The following is a 26605-nucleotide window of genomic DNA, read 5'->3' as shown; positions in this document are numbered from 1 at the left end:
TTATAAATTATAAAATAATTTCTGTTTGAAAGATTGAGAAATTAGAATTGCTACAAACATAAAGAGGCCACTACACGGCCATCTGTAAGCCTTATGATTCCTGAGATATAAATTCAAATGTTAGACCAATCAATTAGAAATCAACATTTTGTGGATTTATTTTGTCAAATATCATGAAAACTACAATTCCTAGGAAGATAAACGTCATAAACTACTTTATTGTACATTAAACTAGCTTTAATTTGAGTGTTAATATCTATACAACGGAAGGTTTTTAAGATATAGATTTCTCAAAATAAATTCACTAACTACTGATTTTATAGTGAATTTTTTTATGAAGTTTTGCTTTTAAAAAAACTATATCTCGGGAACTATTGAATGTAAAAGCTCTTTCACGGCTCGTGTTTTAGCAAATTTGAGATATATTTTTTCATAAATTAAAATGTTTGACTGATACTAGAAATCAACCTTTTTGTGAATTTATTTTGTCGAATATCATGAAAACTACAATTCCTAGGAAGATAAACGTCATAAACTATGTCATAGTACATTAAACTACGACGAATAGTATTTGAGGTATAGATTTCTCAGTATTAATTCACTAACTACTGATTTTTCAGAACATTTTTCATGAAAGGTTGCTTTTAAAAAAGCTATATCTCGGGAACTATTGAACATAAAAAGCTCTATGTTAGGGCTCGTGTTTTAGCAAATTTACTCTAATTTAAATGATTTTCTATTAGGTTTTCTAGTGTTGTTGGTAGTTTTAAAGATATAGAATTTCGAATGAAAAATACTTTTTTTTTAAATTACTCTATATTTCAAAGGAATTATATATAAATAGTAAATAATTCTTAATTGAGATTTGTGAAATAAATCATAAATTTTTACATGTAAAATATACACATTTTTTATTATCAAAATAAAATATTCTCTATATTATTGATATTAATTAATTTTTTTCACAATATTCACATTCTATTGTTCAATTTCCTATGTTTATAATGTATGCTTTGTTTAAGGCAACATTTAAAATTTTTTGAATTTATTTTACAAAAGGCCTAAAATATCACTACAGTATATTATTAAAAATAAATAATTACGGAGAAAGGAGTGAAAGCTCTTGGGCAAAACCATGGGCCACCAAATATAACTCTCTCTTAACACATAATTAATCCATATAGACTCTGTAATTGATGGGTTAGGACGAATAATCAATGTAGTCTATGGAGATTTTTTTTTAATTTACAGGAGACCGATAAAATGTGATCATTAATTAGGGGAATTTCCTTTGGTTACATTCGAAAGCAACATATATGAATTTGTATTAAATTTAAACCGGAAAAAATAAGGGAATATTTGTATGCTATAAAAGTCAGGGAATTCCAGAAAAAGATAGAAAAACTGCAATGACCAGAGAAAAAAAAGTCAATTATTTCACCCCTAATTTTTTATTACTTTAATTAAAACTATATATAATTACTAGCCAATATTGATGAGTCTTTCAAGTATAGGTAGGGGGAATAAAAAATGGCGTCGGTTACTAAAAGTTAAAAAAATAAATAAATTTTCATTCGAAGCTCTATATCTTTAAAACTATAAACAAAGGTGGAAAGCCAAAGAGAACATCATTTAAAGTAGGGCAAATTTTCTAAAATATGAGACCTAATAGAACTATTTACGTTCTATAGTTCTAGAGATATAGTGTTTTAAAAACAACATTTCATAAAAAATGTACTGAAAAATCAGTTGTTAGTGAACTTATTTTGAGAAATCTATATCTTAAAAACCATTCGTTGTACAGATGTCTATTAACACTCAAATTAAAGTTAGTTTAATATTCTATAAAGTAGTTTATGATGTTTATCTTCGTACGAGTAGTAGTTTTCATGATATTCGACAAAATAAATTAACAAAATGATGGTTTCTAGTTGTTCGGATAAAATTGTTTATATTTGAAAAAATATCTCTTAGGAACCATAAGACGTTCATATGTCTGCCAACACTCAAAATTTAAAAGGTAATTTAACTTACTATAAAGTAGTTTATGATACTTATCTATAGATACTTATCTTCGTAGGGGTAGTAGTTTTTGATATTCGCATATGAATATAAATTTTGCACATTTTGTCCGAATAACTATAAATTAATTTATTTGAGCAAATATCATGAAAACTACAACTCCTGCAAATATAAGTGTCATGAATTATTTTATAGTCCATTAAACTAGCTTTAATTTGGGTGTTAATAGACATATGTAAGTCGTATGATTTTTTAAATATAACTTTATTGAAATAAATTCAATAACTTTGATTTTTCAGGGCATTGTTTATGTAATATTTCTTTTTAAAAATCTATGTCTCGGAATCTATTGAATGTAAATAGCTCTATTAGGGCTCATTAGAGAAGCAAATTTACTCTACTTTATATAATGTTCTCTTAGATTTTCTAGCGTTGTTCATAGTTTTAAAGATATAGAATTCCGAATGAAAAATATATTTTTTTAAAATTTTTTACTCCCTCCCTACCTATATTGGGCAGACTCGTCAATTTTGACTAGTAATTATACATAGTTTTCATTAAACTAATAAAAAATTGGGGTGAAATAATTCGATATATATATATATTTTTTAATTATTAATAATTTTGGCCCTTGATTTTTTTTTAATAAATATTAATTAGTTACTTCTATATACGGAGTATCTGGTAAAATAGCTCGAAGAATACCCTGACTTTTCCAATTTTTTCCTGACCAGGTAAAAATTGGAAAAAAAAAAAAAAAAATATGGAATCTTTTTTTGCTACCTTATCGGACATGCATCAAATACTAATAAATACAAATACAAATATGATTAATGACCTATTTTCAAAACTGTTTCTTTTTGTTCACTATCTTCATATTCAGCCGAACATCAACAAAAATAATAAAAAAACGTTCTACTAATTTTGACGTTTTTTGGTTTATTGCACAATTTTGAACGTTCGAGGACTTTCTACATAAAATTTCACGCTGCCTTTTTTCTTCTCTTGGGCTCTTGTACTATCAAATGTGTCCTGAATTATTGTGGTAGAGTTTACTAATTAAATTAATGATTTATTATAACAATAAATTAGAAAAAAATAACAAAATCGTTTTAACAATCCTAAAATAAAGGAAAAAGTCTGCCAAGTACATCCGAGAATTCAATTTCTCGTAGGAATTCGTCATCATAGTTTAAATATCCTCGGTCGATCCAGAATAATCGAATTCATGTCCTGGTGAACTCTTATGATTATCATTTCCTATTTATGATTTACGGAAAATTGAATTCTCAAACCGATTTTTCCTTTATGGTCGATATATCTCACTGTTTGGGAGAAAATTGTCAATAACTGTAAACAATAGTTTAGTGTTTTTCGCGATTTACGGCTTCAGGACGCGTCAGAACGTAAAAGAAAAAGATATGAATAAAAAAAGAAAGAAAAAATATCACAAGCAAATTTGTAAATTTAAAAAACTCAAAAAAAGGCAATTTTATGTAGAAAGTCCTCGAACGTTCAAAATTGTGCAATAAACCAAAAAACGTCAAAATTAATAGGTTTTTTTTATTATTTTTGTTGAGGTTCTGCTGAATATGAAGATAGTGAACAAAAAGAAGCAGTTTTACGAAAATAGGTCATTAATCATATTTGTATTTGTATTTATTAGTATTTGATGCATGTCCGATAAGTTAGCAAAAAAAGATTCTATATTTTTTTTTTTTTTTTTCAAAGTCAGGGTATTCTTCGAGCTACTTTACCAGATATTCCGTATATAGAAGTAACTAATTAATATTTATTAAAAAAAATCATGGGCCAAAATTATTAATAATTAAAAAAAATATATATATCGAATTATTGAATAAGGTTGTTTGTTTGTTAAAATTTTCAATGCTGGTCAAATAATGTGTGACTTTTATTTCCTTTTAATAATGATGCCCTTTGTGTCACATACAACGTTATTATAATATTTTGAGATCATTATCATTGAATCATAAACAATACTATTGTTTAAGTTATAGTTTAATTGAGTTTAGTGAAATAAACAAAAAATAAGGGTAATTAAAAGTTGTAACATATTAGTTATTCCAACCCCCAACCCATGGATCAATTATTAATCATTGTTTTTTAATATTAGTTATAAAATAGACCATAGATATAATGAAGAGATCTAAAGTTTAGGCCAAAACGATTGCACCACTTTACAACAGTGTAAATTACTTTAATGTGTTACATTGACCTTGATACTCCTTGATAATTTCTAAAACTGGGTCTAGATCTTTGACTGCTATGCAATTAAATTTAATTGCATAGTTATTTATTATAAATCTATTTATGTATTTGAATTTGTTAAAATTAAGGAGCACTTTTATATATGTATGTCAATATAATGATATATTTACACATACTTTAGGCACAAAATTGCATTTGAATTTTTTTAAAACTCTGATTAAAAGGAGAAAATCTTCTTTCTAGATTATACTTTATTGAAAGTTTTCACTTTATGACTTAGAGAACCTATTCTTGTTTCAAGTAAATCAATAAAATGTTTAGTTAGCTTATTATATTTTATTACCTTGCACACCCTAGAATATCTTGACGTTTTATTATTTTTTTTAAATGAAGAAGTGTAGTCAATTTTTTTGTTGCATTAATTTTTTTTTGTCCCGATGAAGCCCTGCAAAGTGGGGTGAAAGGTGGGTGCTTAATAAATGATTTTGAACTTTGAGTTCCCTTTTTATCCAACCAGGATTATCTTCATTCAATCATTGCATAAATCAAAGTTCTTTTAATATATTGTTTTAGGTTGAAACTGGATTATTCACCCTCATTGTTGTCTATGGTAACAACTTTATTGGGAAAGTGGGAAGAATTTTAATACCTGATGAAGGTGGTAAAGTTGAAATTGGCAAAAAATTCTTCTTATATATAAAGGCTGTGGATAATTATATGATAGATGCATTGCTCAGTACTCCATTCTTCTGTAAGTATAACATAATTTATATTTTTTATACAAATATATTTATGAGAATGCACTTTTCATCAATATCTTAGACGGCCTACAAAATGCGCCGAAACGCCGGTAATCGTTAAATAGTTTTATAATTTTTTTTTAATTTTAGATGGCCCCTGATCATCTTCTTTGTTTAGCAAAAAGGGACATCACCACGCTTATTATTATTATTATTCCCTGAGGCAGACAAGATATTGTCTGGAATTCCATTTTTTATTTATTTCTTATCTTTTTTTTATAATGTTGGTATCCTAAGGGTGATTCTTTTGAAATAACGTGACCATGGACATTCAGTGTTGAATTTCCAATTCTATGCCAGGACAGGACTACTTCTTCCTTGCAATAGTTGAGACTTGAGGAATGCCAAGTCTTTTCTTCTCTTTTTATATTTTTAAGCTTGTTCGGGTAGATCCTATTCCAAATTTCTTCCTATTCCTTGAATATTTTGTTGTTCAAGATAGCTTTGCTGGTGTTAAGAGAGTCTGGCCACAACCAGGAAGAGCAAGGAGCCCTTTAGATAAATAAAAAGATAAAAGATGACTAACACTTCTGATAATAAATAAAATGAAAAAAATTAATAAAAAATCAAATACAATTAAACTAAAAATAATAAATGAAAAGGTACGATTTCTGCTGATATATGTATTTACAAGTATGAACGAAATTCTGAAACATAAAATACAGGGAATATATAAACCTTATTTGAAACTTTCAATTGTTCTTCCGGGATTGGGTGGACAGAAGGTAGTCGAAGATATGTGATTTGAAGATTGAAAGGGTATTAGAACTACGAATAAAGGAGGGAATAGAATTCCATAGGAAAGAGGAACGGATAAGGAAAGATCTACCAAAGGCTGCGGTTGGATGTGCAGTTACATATAAGTCTGAAGGCCGTGAGCGGGTATTGCGGGAATGCACTGAGAATTTAGATTGAAAGATATCAGAGATGAACAATGGACGGCGGGATTGGATAACTTAAGGAAGGAAGCAAGCAAGAAAATATTTACGACAGAAGGAGGGGTAAAAGCACTTCAACTCTTCATTAAATCAGGTGACAGAGGCATCCCTGGGGATCCCAAAGATGAATCGTACAAAGCAATAGATTAACTGTTTTAATTTTGCTTTGAGATCCCCAGAGACACCCCTGTGAACTACACAATAATAATCAAAATAGGGGAATATTAAGGAAGTAGCAAGGAGCCTAGAGGTTTCAAAAGGAAGTAGGTGACAAAGATAATTTAAGCTCTTTAGGATGGAGAAGGTATGCCAGGAAATGTCGGAGACGTGGTTTTTCCAGGAGAGAATTTGGTCTATAGTGACACCTAGGTTTTTAACATATGGATAGAATTGTATTGGATTGTTGTTTAGGAATAAGGTTGGAATATGAGGAATAGTTTTCAGGGGGTGATTGGATTCTATTACGATTGCCTCAGCCTTCTCTGCATTTAACTTAAGCTTGTTTTATTGTGCCCAATGACTAATTCGAAATAGGAGGAAAATGTTTATGTTTTGATGGATAAAAATGGTGCGTATAAATCAAGGCGATGGTTAAGCTTTTGTCTGTGCTTAAGTACGAGGAAGAGGCAGCCTCTCTCAATTTTCTTGAACAGTATAGACCTGTAATGTGTGGTAGCGAAGTCTCCACTATAAATCATGAGAGTCACATTAAAAAAATTGTTTAAATTTGAATTAGAGTACTTTCGCTAGTGATAGGTTTGGGATTTGAAGTGTCAAAAACTGAAGAATGGAATCTACCCAATAGAAGAGGAGTTTGGTTGGAATGGTGAAATAATTATTAATGTCTCTTTATTTGATGCATAGTGTGTTCAATGGACCTTAAATTTGAATTTTTACTTGTCTAAATTAATTTATGTATACAATAAATTGTTTCTTGCAAAAGCAATGTGTTCTCTATTTTGAATTTTTTCCCTGGAATATAAAAATAACAGCAAAGCTTATATATCTATTTCATTGATGTTGAAATTTCTAGGCTAATATAATTAAATAATTTTTGTTGTGTTATTTTACTATATAATTATAATAATAATAAATTGATTATTAGATTTTTTTTATTTTTATTAAAAGAAAACCTATTAATAGTAAAATTTATATACACTGAAGAATACTATAAAATAAAAATAACAGCTCAATATATATTCACTTATTTTACATTTATGTGGTTTACTAATTAAAATAAAATTATAGCTCTATATAAATAAAAATCAGGCGAAGTGGATGCATTACAAACACTAAAAATAGAAATTGATTTCTGCTCATTAAGGGGTGAAAGTTTAATGATAACAAATTTCACTTTATCTTACATTTTATATGTAGCTAATGTAAAAGTAAAAACTGACTATTATCCTAGCAACCACAGAAACATGAAAATATTTATAACATTCAATGCATTTATGTGTTTATTGTTGCTCTCCTTTACCTTCTAAAGGAGTGAGGGGTGAGATCCCTGCACACTCCTTCACATCCAATCATTTGAAAAAGGTCCCAAAATATTAGAAATTTTGATATTTATGATCATACTTCAAACTATGAAAATTGTAGTAAAACATTTTGGAAAGTGTTACTGAAATTTAAAACCAATTCCAATACCTCTGAAGTTCAAAAATAGAGGGTTTATTATAAATGTTTAGCAAAGAGTGTTTTTTTGGTTATTCGAATGAAAGAAAATAAAACGTTTTTCACCAATAAATCTTATATAACAGGATGATTTTGTAAATGGAAACAAATGATTTTTAATATTTAACAAATATATTTTTTATATTATATGCAGAATATATTACTTTAGAGATTATGGAGAAAATTTATTTAATAAATAGTTTAAAAATGGCTTGAATTTATCATAAATTAAATTTTAATGTAATTGGTAATTAATTTATATGTATATGAATTATAAATGTAATAATTGATTAATTAATACTCTCTTTTACCAGTTAGCTTGCTCGAGGGTGAGAATAGGGTGGATCCTAAATTGTTTGCCATACATGGCATAAGAGCAGCAATTCAGTCAAACGTTGTTGGCCAAGGCAACTTGGGAATCATGCCATTGTTAACAGGTAATTATAACTTATATAACATTAAAAAAAATGAAGTTAATAAAATTAAAGTTATAATTATAAGCATTTCCGGAAATTTTTTTTGTCTTTTTTTTATATCAATTATTGTTGCCAAACTCCAATAATTTCTGGCTGGTCTGCAAAGACACATGAGGACGGGTGTTATTGTGATGTAAACTATGACTTTGCAAATATGAGACACAAATGATTTATTTGAGACACTTGTATGAGATATGTGAAGTGTTTCTGCGATATCCCATGTCGTAGAGTGAGGGTTGTCTGCGACCAATGCTTGAATTTGGTCATCAACAGTTGAAGGGTGACCCAAGTGCTTTGCATCTTCCAAATCAAAATTACCGGTTCTGAACCGAGCAAACCACTTACGGAAGGTGCTTTCTCCTGAGGCATCATTGCCATACTCACTGAAAATTTTGTGCAAACTGTCTGTGCAGCGGATTTCCCTTTTCAGAAATAAAAAATCATTAAATGACAAAAATGAATTTTTTTCTCTTCCATTTTGAGCAAGCAAAATACCACTTAAATATAAGGAATTTCAGTTGAAACTGATGCATAAAAGCACCTTAACTAATCCTTTTTTAGAATATGTAAACATTATTAACATGATTTTATAAACATAAAGAAGATAAATAACACATAATTTGTTCCCCTTCAGCGTTATTCTCTCCACTCTCCGCCTTCAGGCCTTCCATTGCATCATAATGGGATTAGCCTAGGAATAAAATTAACATACACAGATTAAATATTGACCATGTTCCTTAAACAGCCAAATTATTTTCTTTTCATTCATCAAGCCAATCAACTTATTATACAATAATTTGTTTTTGACGATAGTCTTTCTGAATAATATTGGTTAGTGTCTTTTTTTTTTTTAGGACAGCATGAGATAGAATCATGCATTGTCTTGGAACCACCAGGAATGCAAGAAACCTTATTTTTTAAAAGAAAATATGCAGAGCATCCCAGGCTTGATGTGCAATTAGTTGATCCTAAGAAAAACTTATCGGCCAAAAAAATGAACAATATAATGTGGCTGTCAGTAGAATCCATGTACAATCTCGATAGTAACCACTTCTTAGAGGATGCTGAACATACCTTAGTATTCCCAATGCCAGCCATATCACTTGACGAAGAACAAGCATTGCTTGAAGATATGTTTTTGGTCGGTGAGGAGCCGGTATGTTTATTTATTTAAACCCTTTAAACATCATGGAGTAGTTAAGAGTACATAGAAAGCTTAAAAATACACTTTGTATAACAGCTTTGTATCAAGGAGTCCCTCCAGACGGGGACAAAAAATGTTCCCAATAAAATATAACTACTACTATCTACCTTAATTTTTTTTAAAGACCCCTTTCTGGACATTTCTGACATAAGGGGAGGATACCTAAGGTAACTAAACTATTCAAACCATGGTAAAAGCCAAGTTTTCATTCCCACCACAAAATATAGTCAACCCCTCCAGGCTGGATTTGAACTGGCGCCACTGCAGTAATGAGGTAGTCCAAATTTGACATCTTAACTCCCTTGGCCGCACACGGCCTTAACAACTATCTAACTTTTTTTGTTATGACCCCCTCCCTGGTCATTTCTGATATATGGGGGTCCTATTCTAAACATGGTGGGAGGGAGGTAGAGTCAACTACTATATTTTGCATTTAACAACTATCTACCAATGCAACCAGAAGGGTTTAGCTTGACAAGTCCAGGACATGCTGGCCAGCCACCGATCGAGACAGAAACATCTTTTAGGCACCAGGCAAAGACACATGGTTTTCACCATTTCGCCCACTGCACACCTGGATGAGGAAAGCAGCTAGAAGACGTCACTGCGGCGGCGAAGCATCACCAGATAAGCCATTAGTCCTATGGGCCCCAATGCTTTGTCTTATATTATCTTATATAATCAAAATAATCCAGATTAACATCACTAACACGATCTGCCCCTTCAGGGAATTAACATTTTGAAATAAAAAGAAAATATATGCGTGTTATTAATAGACAGAAAAGTCTCATATTTTCAACACCCACTTTGTTTCACTCAATAATTTTAATTCAATGTTTAAACATACACTCGGGATACCTGAAGTAGGAAACGGACAAGTCTTGATGTATACAGTGTGCTTGCTCTAGTTTAAGGAGAAAAGACAGGAGCACCTCTAAACCAATACCTAAATGTTAAAGGCCAAGCCTATAAAGTAGAAATTCCTTGAAATCAATTATACCAATAAATGTTAAAGGCCAAGCCTATAAAGTAGAAATTCCTTGAAATCAATTATACCAATAAATGTTAAAGGCCAAGCCTATATAGTAGAAATTCCTTGAAATCAATTATAGCAATAAATGTCCACAATTTTAGTTACTGCGATTGATGCCTGAAAATAATCTTCCACTTTGCCCACCAGTATTTGGACAGTTTTGTTGTTTATTGTTTGTATTGTGATTTATTCTGATAATTTTTAAGTAAATTTTTTTTTTCAACAGTTTCTAGTGATATTTTTTTGTTTAGTATTTGGACTGTGTTCAGTTCGGTACTTTTTATTTATTACAACATAAGTAGTAAAATATTTATGATGGTGTGGTAATAATGAATGAACAAATTTTTAATTAGTTAAAATATCAACTTATGATTTAGTACCTGCAATTGAAAGAATGTAAAACAAAAATTGAAGATGGTGGCTGTTTGAAAAGGCAGCTGCCTGCTTATGTACAGGGGGAAATGTTTCCCTGTACACTCCTGGAAATTAAACTGCTCACACAAACTTCACCTGGAAGGTTCTCTGCTACCTATCTTGTCTAGCTGTATGAAGCTTTAAATTCATTACCCTATGAATTATCACTTCTGGAACAAAGTTTATAAAATATGAGGATCTGGTTCTGACTACATTCAACTTGTGTGTTTTCCTCTTAACAAGTTAGAGTTTCGAATATTTATTTTAGGGAGGCTCAAGGTGCTGCAGGATGGTGCCCTTTCACATTATATATCTGATAAAGTGAAAAATAAACTATTTATTATAGCAGGGATGAAGTCTAGACTGAAGAAATGAGTGCCTCGTCCACTGAACCACTGATCATGCTTAATATAGGTATTTTTGTTTTTTAAAACTATTTAGAAATCCCTGAATCTGGACTACCAAATCTTTATTAGTGATCTGTATTTGCCATATAGTATCACATCGATTTGTTTTAAAAATATCATTATTATCACATAAATATTATTTTGTACTTGGAATGCAATCAAAGTGATAACTATATTTTTCAGTATGAAGAGACCAAAATCACTCAGTCAAAAAAAAGCTCATTAAAGAAGGGCAAACCTAAATCAAAGGTCCAGAAACAAACTCAGTTGCGTTTGTCAACTGATGTACCACCAGAAAAAGTAGAAATTAAAAAACCTCCTGATTTAGATTTGATACAGTTCGATAGAGGAATTTTTAAGTGCGAGCAAACTATCGATATTAGGAAGAAGTGGAGTTCTCTAGCCAGTATTAATGGAGCCCCAGCAATGACTGATCAAAGGTGAATTAATCAAGGTTTATAGAAAATGTCATCTCTACTTTAAGGGTACCAACCAATTCAAATAGTTTGCTAAAAAAATTATCTTGTTTCTAATGTAAAATAGATTTTTTTAAAAGTACTATATTTCTTTCTCTAGACTAAGAACATCTCCAATACATGGCATATCAGTTAAAGACAAAAAACTATAATAATAAATAAAATAGTTTATAAGTGGCCAACATTTAGCTCCACTTTTCAGGGTTAGATGAGAAAAAAATATAAAAATTATAAGATATTATAACACTATGAGAATATAAATAGAAAGTTGTAGAAAACATTATATTATGCTATTAATTATTATTATTCTATTAAACTATATTAAACTATTTACTTAAACTAACCACAAATGTCCGTTAAGAATATTTCTGTTCAGGAAATGTCTGTTAAAGATACCCTCACTCCTCCTTCTTCTATTCCCGCCTTGTGTCTCTCCATCTGAATTCTCATTCCATTGTCTGTAAGAGATCCTTCATAGTGACTGAAGTCTGCTGCCACACTACCTACTGATAGCTATGTTGGTTGAAAATATTTCTTGACACGGGTATGGACTGTTGATCCTTAATTACCCCTCAAATTATTGAAGAAAATCATATGATCCAACTTGGTATAGAGCCTGTAAGTCCAACCACCTATTTCAATGATATTATACTATCCATATCCGCCACATTTCAGTGTTTGGTTTTTTTCCTCAACAAAAGACTTAAAAGGACTCCTCACATCTGAGAGAAAAAATAAGAATTGGAAAAAAGCTCCATACAATTAATGGATTTATAAAAGAAATGGATCTCTCATCTTGAAGCTAATTCAAAGCCATCTCAACTGTTCTTATTTCACCTCAAAAAAACTATATTATCTTCTTAATGTAATTTTCAATGTCGTTCTAAGGCTCTTCATGTTTTTGAAGTTCCATCAACTTGCAAAATCAATGTCAATTCTCATGAAGGTCTGACATGATAGATCTTTTTTAAATATGAATGTCTGAATCTTGACAATTTTAGTTTTATTTATCATCATACCCTGCCTGTTTAGGCAATACAGGTGTTGGCAGCAGTGGGTACAACTCATTGCTACAACATATCTTGCTCTTCTACAGAGGCCTTGCTGGTATAGTTTCTTCTCTCCTATCCAGGGAGAAATGAGAAGAGCCCACAGCTTCATTCCACCTGTACACGAAGGTCTTGTAGTGTGGGTAGTTTTTTCTCTTCTCAGAACATAGAGTCCTGTCTCCTTCATCATCTTGGCTCTCAGTGTATCATGGGCAGTACAGGCGAGTATGACGGTTGGAAAGTACTTCCTTAGGGTAGCCCCTTTTAGGTAATCCATCCACCATCGGTTCCATTCTTGCAAGGTTTCTTCTCAGAGGATCCTCTCCCATATGTTTCGGGTTTTCACCAATACACACTTGGAGACTCTCCGGTAAATGTGCCAGACCTTCCCTCTTTACAAAGAGTCTTGACAAAGAATTGTGCAAGACCTGGCTTCTGGGCTCTTTCTCATCCTTTGCTAGCTTTACTATTTTAATTAGATATAAAAGTAGGATTTCCCCTGGCTGGGTTAAACATTGTAGTTCACCTAAATTGATAAAGAAAATTCACACTGATGATGTTTCTTATCAAAACATTAATAAATTTCTTCTTCTGAAGTGTTGGTTTGATATTTTCTTTCCCTTCTTATTTCCTTCTATCAATTAAGTCTCTTGAACTTAAAAAAAAAATACAAATAACTTTATTGGTTCATTTAGTGTAGGATTCATTTTTTATATTAAATAAAACTATATAATAATAAATACTTTCACAGTTTTATTCTATACATGTACATTCCACACCTCTGTAATTTTTAGGCTTTTTCTATTAGCAATTTTCATCTTCCCTTCAGACACAATATTAAAAACTGTAAGCATTAGTAATAATTTATTTTAAATTCAGCTTATTCCCAGCTGTTTTTCAAATTTAGGCCTTACTATTTTCATATTGAATTTACTGTAAATTCTATAAACTTTATTTGGTTTTAATATTTCAGTCAAAGTTTCTTCTAGTCATAACTTAGAGGATATGGGATATCACTCTGTTTCAACAAAATATACATTTTGCCAAAAGTTTTCTCTGATCTAATTTGTTATTTTGTGGAGAAATATTTGTTTTCTATATTTATTGGTTTTATTCATTAACAATAAATATTTATTTGTAACTACTTTCTTTTTTATTGAATGTTGTGTGATAAGGATTTAATTGTCTCGATTATCTATTTCATTATTATTTACTACTTTAATATTATTATTTTATAAAACTTTTTCATCAAAATCAGAGGTATGCTTTATTTGGCCATGCTGCCCAAATAAATTGGGTTGCTATAACACACAGCATACCCATCAATTTATTATTGGACATAAACACAATACAATATATTAACATTTTTCATTTTCCGAACAATAATCATCTACATAACATTTAACATAATAAACTAAATATAATACACTTCAAATACATTTTCTTTTCTTTCCTATATACATATATTTGTTTTTATACTTTTCACACAAAGGCAAATAATAATTTATCAATTCATCCAATACATTATTCCTCCTGTTCCACTCCTTCATACCTATCGTCTCCAGTGATCTGCAACAACCGTTTGATCAATTAAGCAAATTTACAGAAATCATATAGATAGCACCGCATAAATAAAACAATCACAGCAGTAGAAAGAAATTATAATTATAAACAAAGTTATAAAGACATTAGAAATGTTTATAATGGCTTCTTAATAATCTGGTACTTAACGAAAAAATATTGTGACAATAGTGCCTGTTTTTAATAAGTTTTTATGTTTTAAAGGTAATTTAATAAATTCATGATTAAAATACACTGCAATATGTACGGGGGTTCAAAATCAACGATATTTCCTAATATAACCTAATCAATGAAATAGAAAACTGTCAATAAGTGAGGATGGTATGATTGGTGGATTTAGATGTCATGAAAAATGTGAGACTTATGATAATATTAGTGGTATTTCATATGCTTCACCTTGTATTCCATCCAATTCCGTTGCCGAATCTTCCAATAAATCTATATTTGTCATTGTATTTACTATATATATTTCTGCTCTAATTAGAGCAAGCACCTGTTGCATTATTAGTTTTGCCTTCAATTTCCCTGACAGTCGCTGCAATAATTGTAAATTGTAAACTGTTAAAGTGTAATCAGACCTCTATGCTTTATTATGCCTTCAATTATTCAATTGTCAAAACTATGCCACACAGTCCATACATATGGGCAATGGGGCTTTTAGCAACTTGCTATGTTGTAGATGGTGAATATGACTGGCATTATATACAGAATGAACCATACTGTATTTTTAAGACTAAATTTCATTTTACTGTATAAGCAGCTGGGTAAACATTTCAAATATATCCAAAATAATCTATCCAATAAGACTAATAGAGGTTTTGTTTCCTTTTATTTTTTTACAGAATAAGGACGGACAGTGGCAATCTTACTTCAACGATTCCCTTCGATTTAAAAAAAAAATTCAGGTCAACGAATGAGCCACGTGTTGAATGGAATATGATCCGACCGCTTTGGCTTCATAAAGACTTAGAAAATCTTTTCAGGGAGAAAATCATTCAGTTGGTTTAAAATACTAAATATATATATTTTTGTAGTTTTTTACTATTGCAATTCATTAATAGGATGTGAATGAAATGTGTGTCTATTTCTATTTACATTTATAAATGACACCCCTTAAAATATTGGCCAAAATTTTCTTTCATTTGAAACCACTTCTGAGTTAATACAATGATACAATGTGTCCCTCCTCATTTGAATTGAGAGGTTCATGCTGTACTTTGTTAATTTTAAAAACCAGACCTTATAGAAACACTATCTTCTCCTTCCATCTCATGAATTGTCCTAATGACTCTTGTGGTGTTATTTGTTTAAAATAATAGCACAGAATTTTCCCCTTTTCTCAAAGAATTCTGCCCTTCTGAAAAAAAGTAACTAAATTTGATATCCAAAGAAACTCCAAAAAATAGACAAAACATCATTGGAAGTTTCCAAAGCAATTCAAGTCTCTCAAAAAGCAGTAAATAACTAACATTTCACCTTTTCACTAATTTAGCCATCAACAAGACTGAAAAACAAAGATCACATGACTACAAACCAGAGGCAGCACATCTCATTTCAACAACCTAAACAAATCAAACTAAATAAAGATTTGTAATATTAATATATACAATATCATCTCTTTATACAGTAGTACCTCTGCTGTTTAGGTATTGGATACATGTTTTAACAGTATTTGTTTAACTGTGTAGAGTTATCTTTACCTGCTTAATCTTTTTTAGGTTGAAGTGTGGTATTCTAAAATGTTTATGTATCATATTACAAATTTTTCTTAAAAACATGTTAGAATCATGAATTGTAAAACTGCCAAATTTGTCAAATGAATTTCTCTATTGTAAACACTCATATATTTTATTTAAATGTTCTATAAACTTCCTTGAAAATGATTTTCTGTCTCAGAATTATCTGGAGTAGAGTAGATTCTAATTTTAATTTTAATTATTTACTAATAATTTTATCCTTTTCAACAGATATGGGTTTTGGCCTGTTGAGCTACTAATGTTGGGGAAAATGTTTGTTGAACAAGGCCAACTTTCAGGACACTTAAGGGCAAAGATTGCTGAAGAAAAAGAAGTATTGGAAGATCTTAAAACAGAAATTGATGATATTTTCTGTGAATTTCAAGAAATTGTTGATATCTTGAATAAAATTGGAAATGAAAAAGTTAAAGAGCAAATTGACATTGCAAAGAGGTTAACTGAATTAGAGACAAGAATGCAAGAAATACTGTATTTGTATGAACCAAAACAAAAAGGAAATTTGAATTCTATGCCATTTATAGATCAATTGAAAGAAGCAAGGAAGAAGTGGAAGTCAGCCAAAGAAGAAGGTGCTGACTCAGGATCTGAAATCAACGAAGGTCCAAAAGAATTTCTTAATCAAGATGACATTGTAATTTTAGAAAGGAAAGCTTATGTCGCCTGGGTTGATCTCTCGCCACTTCTTGTTCCGGGATGTATGTACATAAATAAATGATTTTAATTTTTATTATTAAACAAGGATAAATTAGCAGTTATTAACATAAGTTTATAACCTTTTATGTTACTGACAAAAGTTAACATACTAACTTACAGTTGTCAATTGTCAAAAACACTCAGACAATCGATTTCATGATAAATTACATGGAAACAAAAACCCATTCGTTAAAAGACACTGAAAAAATGTGGACAAGAGTCCTTCCCTGAATTTGTTTTTTTTTTTTGCAATTATACTAATTGTAGAGGGGAAGAGATATTGCTGGATATTTTATATTTTAGAGGTCTTGCTGCCGCAGTTACTTCTGCGTCCTGTTACTGCTTCCCTCGTCCAGGTATGTTAATGGGCGAAATGGGGAAAACCATGTTCTTTTCGTCCGGTGTTCGAAAAATGTCTTTCTCTCCTGGCGGCTGGCCAGCGTGTCCTTGGCTGTGGCATGGTGGCTGGGGCATGCCGGGTCCTGGCTTGCATGCCGCGTCTTTGGGGTCATCCGGTGTCCGTGGCAAGGGGGGCATCAGAAAATGAGACCCCCGACCCTGACTATATAATTATTGTTGTTGAAGCTATAACCAAGAGCAGATATTGCCCAGTTATTGATGGCCTTAATTTTTTGTTTCCCAGTTAAATGGGTTTTGAGCACTTTTCGTAACCTAATTTTTAGCATTGCTAGAAGCTCTTGTTGCATATGTTTCCGGGATATTTTGAAAATGCTGTTGCATGCCCAAATATTTTAGCTGTTTTTTCGAGACTTATGCAGCAATGAACGAATCTATAACTAAGAGCTCCTTACAATCCCTAGCCCGCTTTTTGCACCCCAGCTGTTCTATGGGAATCATATTCTCATTTTCAAGGTGTTCATATATCTTGGTCGCCAGGATGGTCGTTCCCGAAGCGGTATTTCCTCAAGCATAATGTGCTCGGTCAAAAGTGATTGCCTTAGTCTAGTTGCAAAATCTTTGTCATCTACTTGGTTCTCTGCACCTTCACCACAGGCTGATGTACTTACTCTACCAATTTCTGGATCTGTTCTTGCATTCATCACTCGGTCAGGTGGCTCAACATCTCTTTCTGTTGCCATCAACATACGAATTTCATCTTTAAGTTGTTAGAGGTCATTCGAAGATAGAAACTTTCTCATCAGTATTACTCTGACCTGATCACTTAGTCTCTGTGTGACTATGTCAATATCTGGAAAGGACTCATGCCAGTATCTCTGTATACCGTTGAGATATCCTGTTTTGTCAGTTACTAGTTTTGTTACCAAGAAGTATGCCCGGATGACAGCCTTATTCATATCTGGCGTCCATTTCATCCTCTTTGCATTTCTTGGTCTCTGTTGTCGACTTCACGCGGGTGGAGAATGTCTCTCCTCCAAGCTCGAGTTTAAACTGTTGGCCGGTAAATGTTGCAACCTTGCAGTCCTTGACGACAGGGTAGTGCCGCTCGCTCCACTATTCCCTGAAGGAAGCTGTCTACCATTCCCGCCCGATGCAGCTCCAGTATCGGGCTCGTCCGAGGCTAATCTTCTATTTCTTAGCTCCATATTTAATGGGTGAGTGCATTTTATACCTACTGCCAGGTTGTAAATAAACAGCCGCCCCTTCCGTGGGGAACAGACGCTAACCAGGTCACCGCCCAATATGGGGACCGTCGCGCCTGGATTTTAGCTAGTTTTGGTCCACCCTGGGTATTTTATTTCCCCAGTATCCACCCGGGGGAGCGCCCAATGTAGGACTAACAACCTCTCACGGGTTATTATTATTATTATTTTATTTATTATTATTTTATTTGTTTATTATTATATTTTTTCAGTTATTGTTTATATTAATGTATATATATTTATATATATTTTATTTCATATAAATTTTGGTAATTTTTTGTTTTGCTTTTTCAATCGACCTCCGGCAAACAAATGTTCCATTGCTGTAGTATTTTTTCTCTATTTTTTTTCTGATATTGTATCTGTATTTTTATAAATAAAAGTAATTATCATTAACTTGGCCCCCCCCCTCTTTCTAGAAAAATAATGATTATAACATTTTTTTTTCTTATTTTTATTTTGGGACTTGTTAAATAACTTTCTACATTTAAAATTCATTACGTCACACTAACTCAACAGTAATAGAACCAATAGTTCAATTTCTTACTTTTTTTCTATCGGTGGCAGCTCTCTCTTGAGCTTAGACAGGATGAAAATTACTGATAGAGCAAGAATTTATAAGGGAAATTTTGTTTAATTTAAAATGTTCAAAACTAATTATAAATTAGTAACTGATTGTTCTAGGTACACACATCCGTACTGCTGGTATAGTGCAGTACTTCAACAGAGAAGAAGCAATCGCGAAGTGGGGCCTTACAACGACAATCTCAGGTGACCCTGATGAAATGAACACTCGAGACAAGGAACTCAGCGTCTTATTGATGAAGGATCAAGTGGACCTAAATAAAATTTATGCAAATCTTAAAAAATCAGATTTAATAAAAAGCTCAACAAGTTTGCTTCTTCTGTTGGGACGTTTACTAGAAATGTCATATGGCGTTAAGCAAATAGAATCTGAGCAAGCCCAACTGGCAGAGCCTGTATCTGAAATACCCATCTCTTCACATGATATAACGGAACTGGAGGATAAGAAACGAAAGAAATTGCTGAAATTCCATGGAGATGAAAAGAAAATAGTTAAGGGTGGAAAAATCTCAAAAAGTGTCAGCCAAAAAAATGGCCAATTAAAAACAGATTCTACAAATGTACCTAATACTGACCATAACAGTGACAATATACAGAACACGGATTGGTTGAAAATGAAAGCTTTTGATGTAAACGAGATACGACAACCGAATACTGGAAAAATCGAAAAATCAACACCCAAAATACCCAAAAGTGTGTCTACAACAAACAGTGAAGATCAATCAATAGAAGAAGAAGAAAACACACTGAAAACAAGAGCAATGAAACATTATTTAAACCGACCTGCTTCTCATTCACAAAATGTATTTGCAGTTTATAAAACTAGTACAGAAACAGAAGGGAAACCCATCAAACCTCTGAAGAAACATCCATTTGGTACAGAAGAAAATTCACCTACGGAATCCATGGAGTCAGTTCCAATGGAATCATCAGCTAAGAGCTCACCTTCAGGCCAAAAGAATATACCGTTCCTAGTCAATAAGTCTGTTTCTGAATCCAAGACCAAATATAAATCAGACCAAAATCCAACACCTCAGTCATCTAATTATAAACAGCAAGAACTTAAAACACCTGGATCATCAGTCCAGAGTCTCCCAAAGAAGACTTCTTCATATGTTCATGGTTCATTCCCATCATTAAGCATGAGTGACAAAGAGCCCCTCTTAGAGCTCCTCAAATCCTTATTGGTTAATATAACTGATAAATATCATAAACTAAAAGAAAGATACCAAATATTGAAGGCAAAAAAAGGGGAGACTTCGTTGGAGACATCAGATGAGGAAACTGATAAGGATGGGAAAAATAAAGGTGCATATTTGCATGATGAATCAGGCATAATAAAAGTTGAACCAAGGCATAAAATGTGGCAAATAGGTCAAAATTTGAGTGATGACATATTGGAAAATCAAATAGGCTATACTAATGATATTAGGAAGATGGCAGTCTTAGAAAGAGAGTTCTTGTTACTTAAAAGGCTCCGTTTATCACAAATGGTAACATTTAATTCATATTATAGAACACTTATATTATGGACTCTATGGGTTGAATCACTTATATAAGTAAATAAACAGTTGTTTAAACTTAAGAATATCACTTTACAACTGCAATCCACCAAATTGGCTACTCAGAAATTGAAGTAGGTTCTTCTATCGATATATTTCTGTTTTGGATCATATTGAGGGCTGGGGCAGGTCCAGAAGAGAGGAGTAGAGAGTATGACCGCTCAGGGCTATGGGAGTTGTGGATATTCTATGGGCCTGAACCATAGAAAATAAAATAAACAACTAACACCAACACCTTACAAATGAAATAGGTTTAGAAATCTCTCCTTTTGGAGAATATCCCCTTCCTATCGAACCTGCCTGGAGGCCTGGTCAAAGGAGTCCAGGAAGGTCTAGATCCGTCACTGATTGAATAATCTTAGTTGTTTAAATATTATGAATAGAAGAATCCTCAACTAATAAATTCAGAATTTCTAAATAATTAAACAATTTTTTCATTGTTAGAAAAAAAGATGGTGGTTAAGATACAGAAATTATTCTTAGTTCAAATATTCGCAATATATGTTAACATATCAATTGATTCAGCAATGAATTAGCTGGTTCTGACAAAACTAGATACACATTTTAATTTTTGTGCGACTTATAATTAATTATAAGTAAAAAGAAGTGTCGAATTATCATTTATTCCTGAAAAAAGATAAAAAGCATTTCAGCCCTTTGGTGTGGGAAATCCAAAATATTGGGACCTCTTGAGTCTTGTTCAAAAAACTTGTCTAGGCTTAAATAAAGTAATGTTTTGTACATTCTTTGGACAATGTTTTACCATTCTTGTAAAATTGATTCTTTCGTTACTTACTGTCATTGGTGGTGTGGTTGTCACCACCACAATTATTTAGGGATAAATCAAACTCCCATTATTTTTTAAGTTGTTGAGTGGAGGTGAATGGGTCACTTTTAGAAATGACTTGGTCAATTGTTAACATCAGCATAATAATAGTTTTTCTGGTGCGAATCAATTATCTATCTCTCCCTTGTTTTGTTGTGGTGATCAGCACTGTATTTTTTTGTAAGGGAGCAATTAACCAAACAAGTTACCCAGTTTTAACATTTGGATTCCAATTCTTGTCTTTGAATATATTTGGATATTCGGGTTAATACAGCTATTAAGAAATGTTCTCATCAAATCTAGACTAGAATTTTTCAGAGTGGTAAGAGAAAGTTGCGTGATGCGCTATATTGTTTTTTTATGAACATTCAATGAACAAGTCAAATAATTTACAGATTATATTTATAGGATCAAAATATGTTGGTAATTCTATTTTTATCTCTTTGTAAATATCATTCTTATTTTTATTTCAGAAAAATGAATGGGAAGAAAAATTGCGAGATATAATACCAGAGTATTTTGAAAATTCAAAAGGTGAAAAAGTTGTGGTCATAATTGAAATTAAATTACTCAAACCTTTAGTACCAAAGCCAGCATTGACTGAAATTGATTTGAAGTAAGCATCGTGATTTTGGTTAAAAACAAATTTATTCTAAAAATATAATGGATATATATATGCCATACTATCTCTTCCAACCTTCAAACTGCGTATTTTTAATCACTTCCTGTCTAATCATTTTCCAAAGAATAACTATTAAAAGTTTTGAATAATATTGTCCTCTTGTCAATGCTTATAATATTATTCTAAAGGAACCAGCCCCAGAATTAATAAATGTTATTATTATCTTTGATGACAAATAATTATTATTCCATATGTTTTTTTAAGTAGTTTAATCAAGGTACAGGAAGAGGTGGGAAGGAGAGGATGGTACTCCAAGGGGGTCAGGACCATCCACTTTCTTTATTTTTAATCGACAGCTTTTCTGTCTTATAATTAATTTAAATAAAATAAACAATCTTGGCTACATGGACCACTGAAACAAATCGCCTTTGAATATACAATAAATTGTAGTTAAAAATAAAAGAAAACCTAAAGTATTTTTTTTTTAATATAACCATTTTATACAATTAGCTTAAAAATTAATTAATAATTAAAATACTAGTGGTATCTTAATACCTCACATGTCTATACTCCTTGTTATTATACTGGTGGATTATAACTCATTATGGTAATCCTTTACCCTAACTTTTTATTCTGAGATTAAAAGTTAAATCTTTTTCTTAAACAATTTTTCTTTTGAGGTTAATGACTTCCAATTTAATGAAATTTCTTTATTAAAATTATCACCTAACCACACATATAAGAAATTATGAGGTTTAAGGTGCATGAATATGGGACAGTGGTCCCGAAATGTTGTACTATGTGGTGATAATTTTAATAAAGAAATTTCATTAAATTGGAAGTCATTAACCTCAAAAGAAATTTTTTTTAACAATTGACTCACTAAACTTCCTATAGAGATAATCTAGGTTAAAGCTTTTGTAAATATTTACTGCCTACTGAGAAAGAATTTTTAGTAGAGCTTTGGGATGTACTCAGTAATACCTTCAGTTATTACAAAAAGTATGACATACCCTTATTCTAACGACTGAAAAGAGTGAACAAATAAATAGATTAATGAATATTTTTTTCTGCATAATTAGTTTAATTAGAAATGGCTTCCGCTAAGTTTAAAATTGAATATCTTTCCTAACGTCCAGCTTCTCCCTTATATCATGGGGACTATGTACTTTATGTTAAAAGGGATTGGTAGCTGCTGCTATCGACCAGTGCACAAACTTAGTAAACCTTGAGTAACTATAACATTTAATGGGCGTTGATGACCTCAGGGTTTTACGCCCTTAAGCCCCAGACAACAACAACAACTATAACATTTAGGAGCTACTACTATTGTCTTAGAGCTCCACCTGGCATAACCTAGTATACAAAATGGCTACCATTTTGTAGGGATTGAAGGAATGCCTGAATGTCTATGGAATTCCTAGGTCATATATGGTTGACAAGATAACTCTCCACCATATTCAATACTCCTGTGGACTCACCTCCTGTCCAACAAACTTAACCTAACCTTACTTGAACATATTGTCCAAGGCATTCGGATCTTTGTGCATTTGACTTTTTAAATCTGGACTTAACCCTAACTTTTACAGGTATCTCGCCAGGACTTAGAGGGGATTTTAAAAGCTATTGCTATTTTTTATGTTTATGAGACAGCTGAGTAACAAAAGAACATCACAGTAAGAGATATTTGCTTCAGAGAACTTCTTTTGAACTGAGTTGAACTTCAAACATAAAATAGTTAATCTGACCTCTTTGTTGGTCCAAAATGATGCTTCTTTCTCTCCATATTAAGTTTGGACTAATGAAAAACTTTGCCAAAGCCATGGACAAAGAAGGTTATAGTTTCAAGTTTCTAAAAAAAAAAAGTTCTCAAACAAGTGATAAAAAACTAAAAGGAGGGATATACTTTGAGCCTTAAATAATAAAGCTTCCTAGCGATTTTTGTTTTCAATAAAAATTATGAAAAGAAATTGGCAGCTTTGAAGTGTTTTTTAACTGTAGTGAAAATACTTTGAGGAACAAGAAATATATAAACTACAAAAACAATATGAACTCTTGAGAGCCTTAGAAATATTAGTGTCCCATGTCCTTAAAAATGCTTATTTTACACTTCCGTTTGGATTTTTTCTAGACAATATGGGGGGATTAGGCTACAAATAAGGAAAGAGGATTTACCAGGACAACAGGATAGTGAAATTCAGATACCAGGAGCATTTTTGGCTACTGCTGGTTTTAAAAACAAATGATACTACACAACACTTGAGGAAAAATTTTTGTTGCTGTATGGGACCTAATGTGATATATTTTTATTCACGAAATCCTTATTAATATCTTTACATATATTTAACAATCTTGCATGTTTATATTAAATAAGTATTAGGTTGTAATGAAAATGTTGTCTCCTTTTTTTTTCCCAACCACCCATCCTGTGTAATAAAAAAACTACATTTTACATTAAGTTGCTTATATTTTAACTTCACATTCTCAACTTGGTTTACTCTAATTTTCATTTTAAATTAAATCAAACCAGTTAAATTTGTTGACCTGTGTATAAATTCTCTGTTAATATGGGCTTCTTTCTCTTCTCTATTTATTTTTCAGTATTCAAGAATTTGTGAAGGATAAAAATCCAAAGAAAAAACCATTATGCCATGTTAATGACACTGTTGAAGAATTCCATAACTGTATCATGACCCTAGCAGATTTAATTACATCAGAATATCAAGTAGGAAACAATTTTTAAGGATCGCGTAAATTTTTTTATATATAATAAATAGTTGTAGTATTTATTATTTTATTATGAAGAGAGAAAATAACATGCTACTTATTTACTCCACATGACAAAATAATTCTCTTTTGATAACATTACAGGATTACAAAAAAAGTTACTCAACTATGATGGATCCACTTGCTGGGGAAACAGGGAATGAATTCTATTCATATCTGGAAAAATCTAGGGCACATCAAGTAATTGCAGAATCACTGAGCGAAGGAATGAAGGGCTACTTGGCTACTGCTTTAAGAGATGCTATACCTTCAGCAGACAAACCCGATCAAAAAAAACTCAGAGTAAGTTAAATCGATTCTGTATTGCAACTAAAATTTCTGTATATGATTTACTGTGACTGACTGATCAGGGATTTATTAGGTCCCAGAATCTGATATCTCATTTTAAAAATTAAAATTAAAATTAGGTTGATTTTATATGAAAATGAAAATATGTACTACCTACAACCCATGGAGGGTCAGTATTGTGAGGAAGTACTGTTTCTTGAACAGTGGTTCGTAAGCATGTAATTTGTTCATGATTAACCTCTAGATTATTCCACCAGTAAGCGTACCACTTTACTAGGCTGGATGGACTCCGGAAGGCCCCTGAACTCATGGCTACTCCACAACAATTGAATAAATAATTATCTGCCACGGTTGAATTAGAACATGGTCCATGGAGCTTGGAGTGCAGTATCTTACTCACTGAGCACCCAGCTCCTCTGATTTAATATTGCAACTAAAAATTTCCAAATCTATTACAACTTACAAGTTAGCAGTTTCAGTAATTGTTGAATACTATTTTGAGGTCAGTCAGTAGTGAATGATGGATTGGGTTGATGGTACCGACATTTCCTCTCATTAAAAAAATGGGAAGGGATATCTCTTTGAATGTTTAATTCACTTATCCACATTAAATATGGAAAAATATTAAATCTTGTAAGTTTAAAAACTTAAAGAATTATTGGCAAAACTGTAAAGAAAAACTGAGAAATTTTTATGAGATTGTTGAAGAATGTGGCAATATTTCATTTAAATTTTAATATAAACAGGAAATTTCTTTGAAACCTCTTGGTTAGAAGGATAGCGAAGAACGATTTAAAATTGAATATGATAAAAAGAATTATCTATGACTCAAACATAGATTATAGTATAGAAAAAAAACTATCTCAGATCAGAATTTTATTATTTTTTTTAGTACTATGTTGGATGGTTGTATGCGAGGATTGTGGATGAGATGCAGGGTGTTGTCAATAAGTTTACCATAGAAGGTGACCATTCACTGCCGGAATCGAATTTTGGAGATATGCCGAACATTAGCTCCTATGACCTGTATCTTTTCGCTGTTGAAGCAATTGAAGAAATGGACTATGAACGTGCCAAATATTATTTATCTAAGGTATTTTGGTTTCCGTATATTACATATTTATCAGAATCAATACAATTGAATTACGCGTTTACACATTCAAAGTTCAGTGAGACTTAGATGTTATGAAATTTATTAGTCTCTGGAGTCATGGTGTTTATAATCTATTCCAAATTGTATTATAATTAGGTGAAGATGGTTGGGAGTGCAGTCAGCAAAGATCCTCAAATAAACAGAGCTTATTTATTTTAACCTCAATTTCAGGCCTTCATCAGAGCTTAAGAAACAAAATGGGATAGCAATCTTAATTTAAAGAACCATAAAAAGAAAATAATAATAAAAACACTTGGAAATACACATAACAATAAATGAAGTAGATAGTAGTTGATTAATACTAATAGGAAATAAATTATAATATTGTAGATGTAAGAATTATACAAAATAAATTATAATATTGTAGATGTAAGAATTATACAAAATAAATTATAATATTGTAG

At 31.5% G+C, this 26605-nt stretch overlaps 1 protein-coding gene across 2 annotated transcripts in view; it reads left to right on the top strand.

The window, feature by feature from the left end:
- Positions 1-26605, top strand: part of LOC106686923 (uncharacterized) — a 46665-nt gene that overhangs the window by 4020 nt on the left and 16040 nt on the right. The window contains exons 3-13 of one of the 2 annotated variants that reach the window (XM_014430534.2): positions 4825-5002; positions 7981-8103; positions 8997-9298; positions 11384-11640; positions 15149-15304; positions 16274-16758; positions 19063-20456; positions 21825-21967; positions 24575-24698; positions 24845-25042; positions 25941-26141. In XM_014430534.2, coding sequence (XP_014286020.1) covers positions 4825-5002; positions 7981-8103; positions 8997-9298; positions 11384-11640; positions 15149-15304; positions 16274-16758; positions 19063-20456; positions 21825-21967; positions 24575-24698; positions 24845-25042; positions 25941-26141 — 3561 coding nt within the window. Of the gene's footprint in view, positions 1-4824; positions 5003-7980; positions 8104-8996; positions 9299-11383; positions 11641-15148; positions 15305-16273; positions 16759-19062; positions 20457-21824; positions 21968-24574; positions 24699-24844; positions 25043-25940; positions 26142-26605 lie in introns of those variants that run through there. The other variant, XM_067046884.1, reaches the window with a different exon arrangement.

Source organism: Halyomorpha halys, unplaced genomic scaffold, assembly GCF_000696795.3.
Source record: "Halyomorpha halys isolate HHAL.00 unplaced genomic scaffold, Hhal_1.1 Scaffold36.1, whole genome shotgun sequence".
NCBI lineage: Eukaryota > Metazoa > Arthropoda > Insecta > Hemiptera > Pentatomidae > Halyomorpha > Halyomorpha halys.
This window is presented reverse-complemented; position numbering and strand designations above follow the sequence as displayed.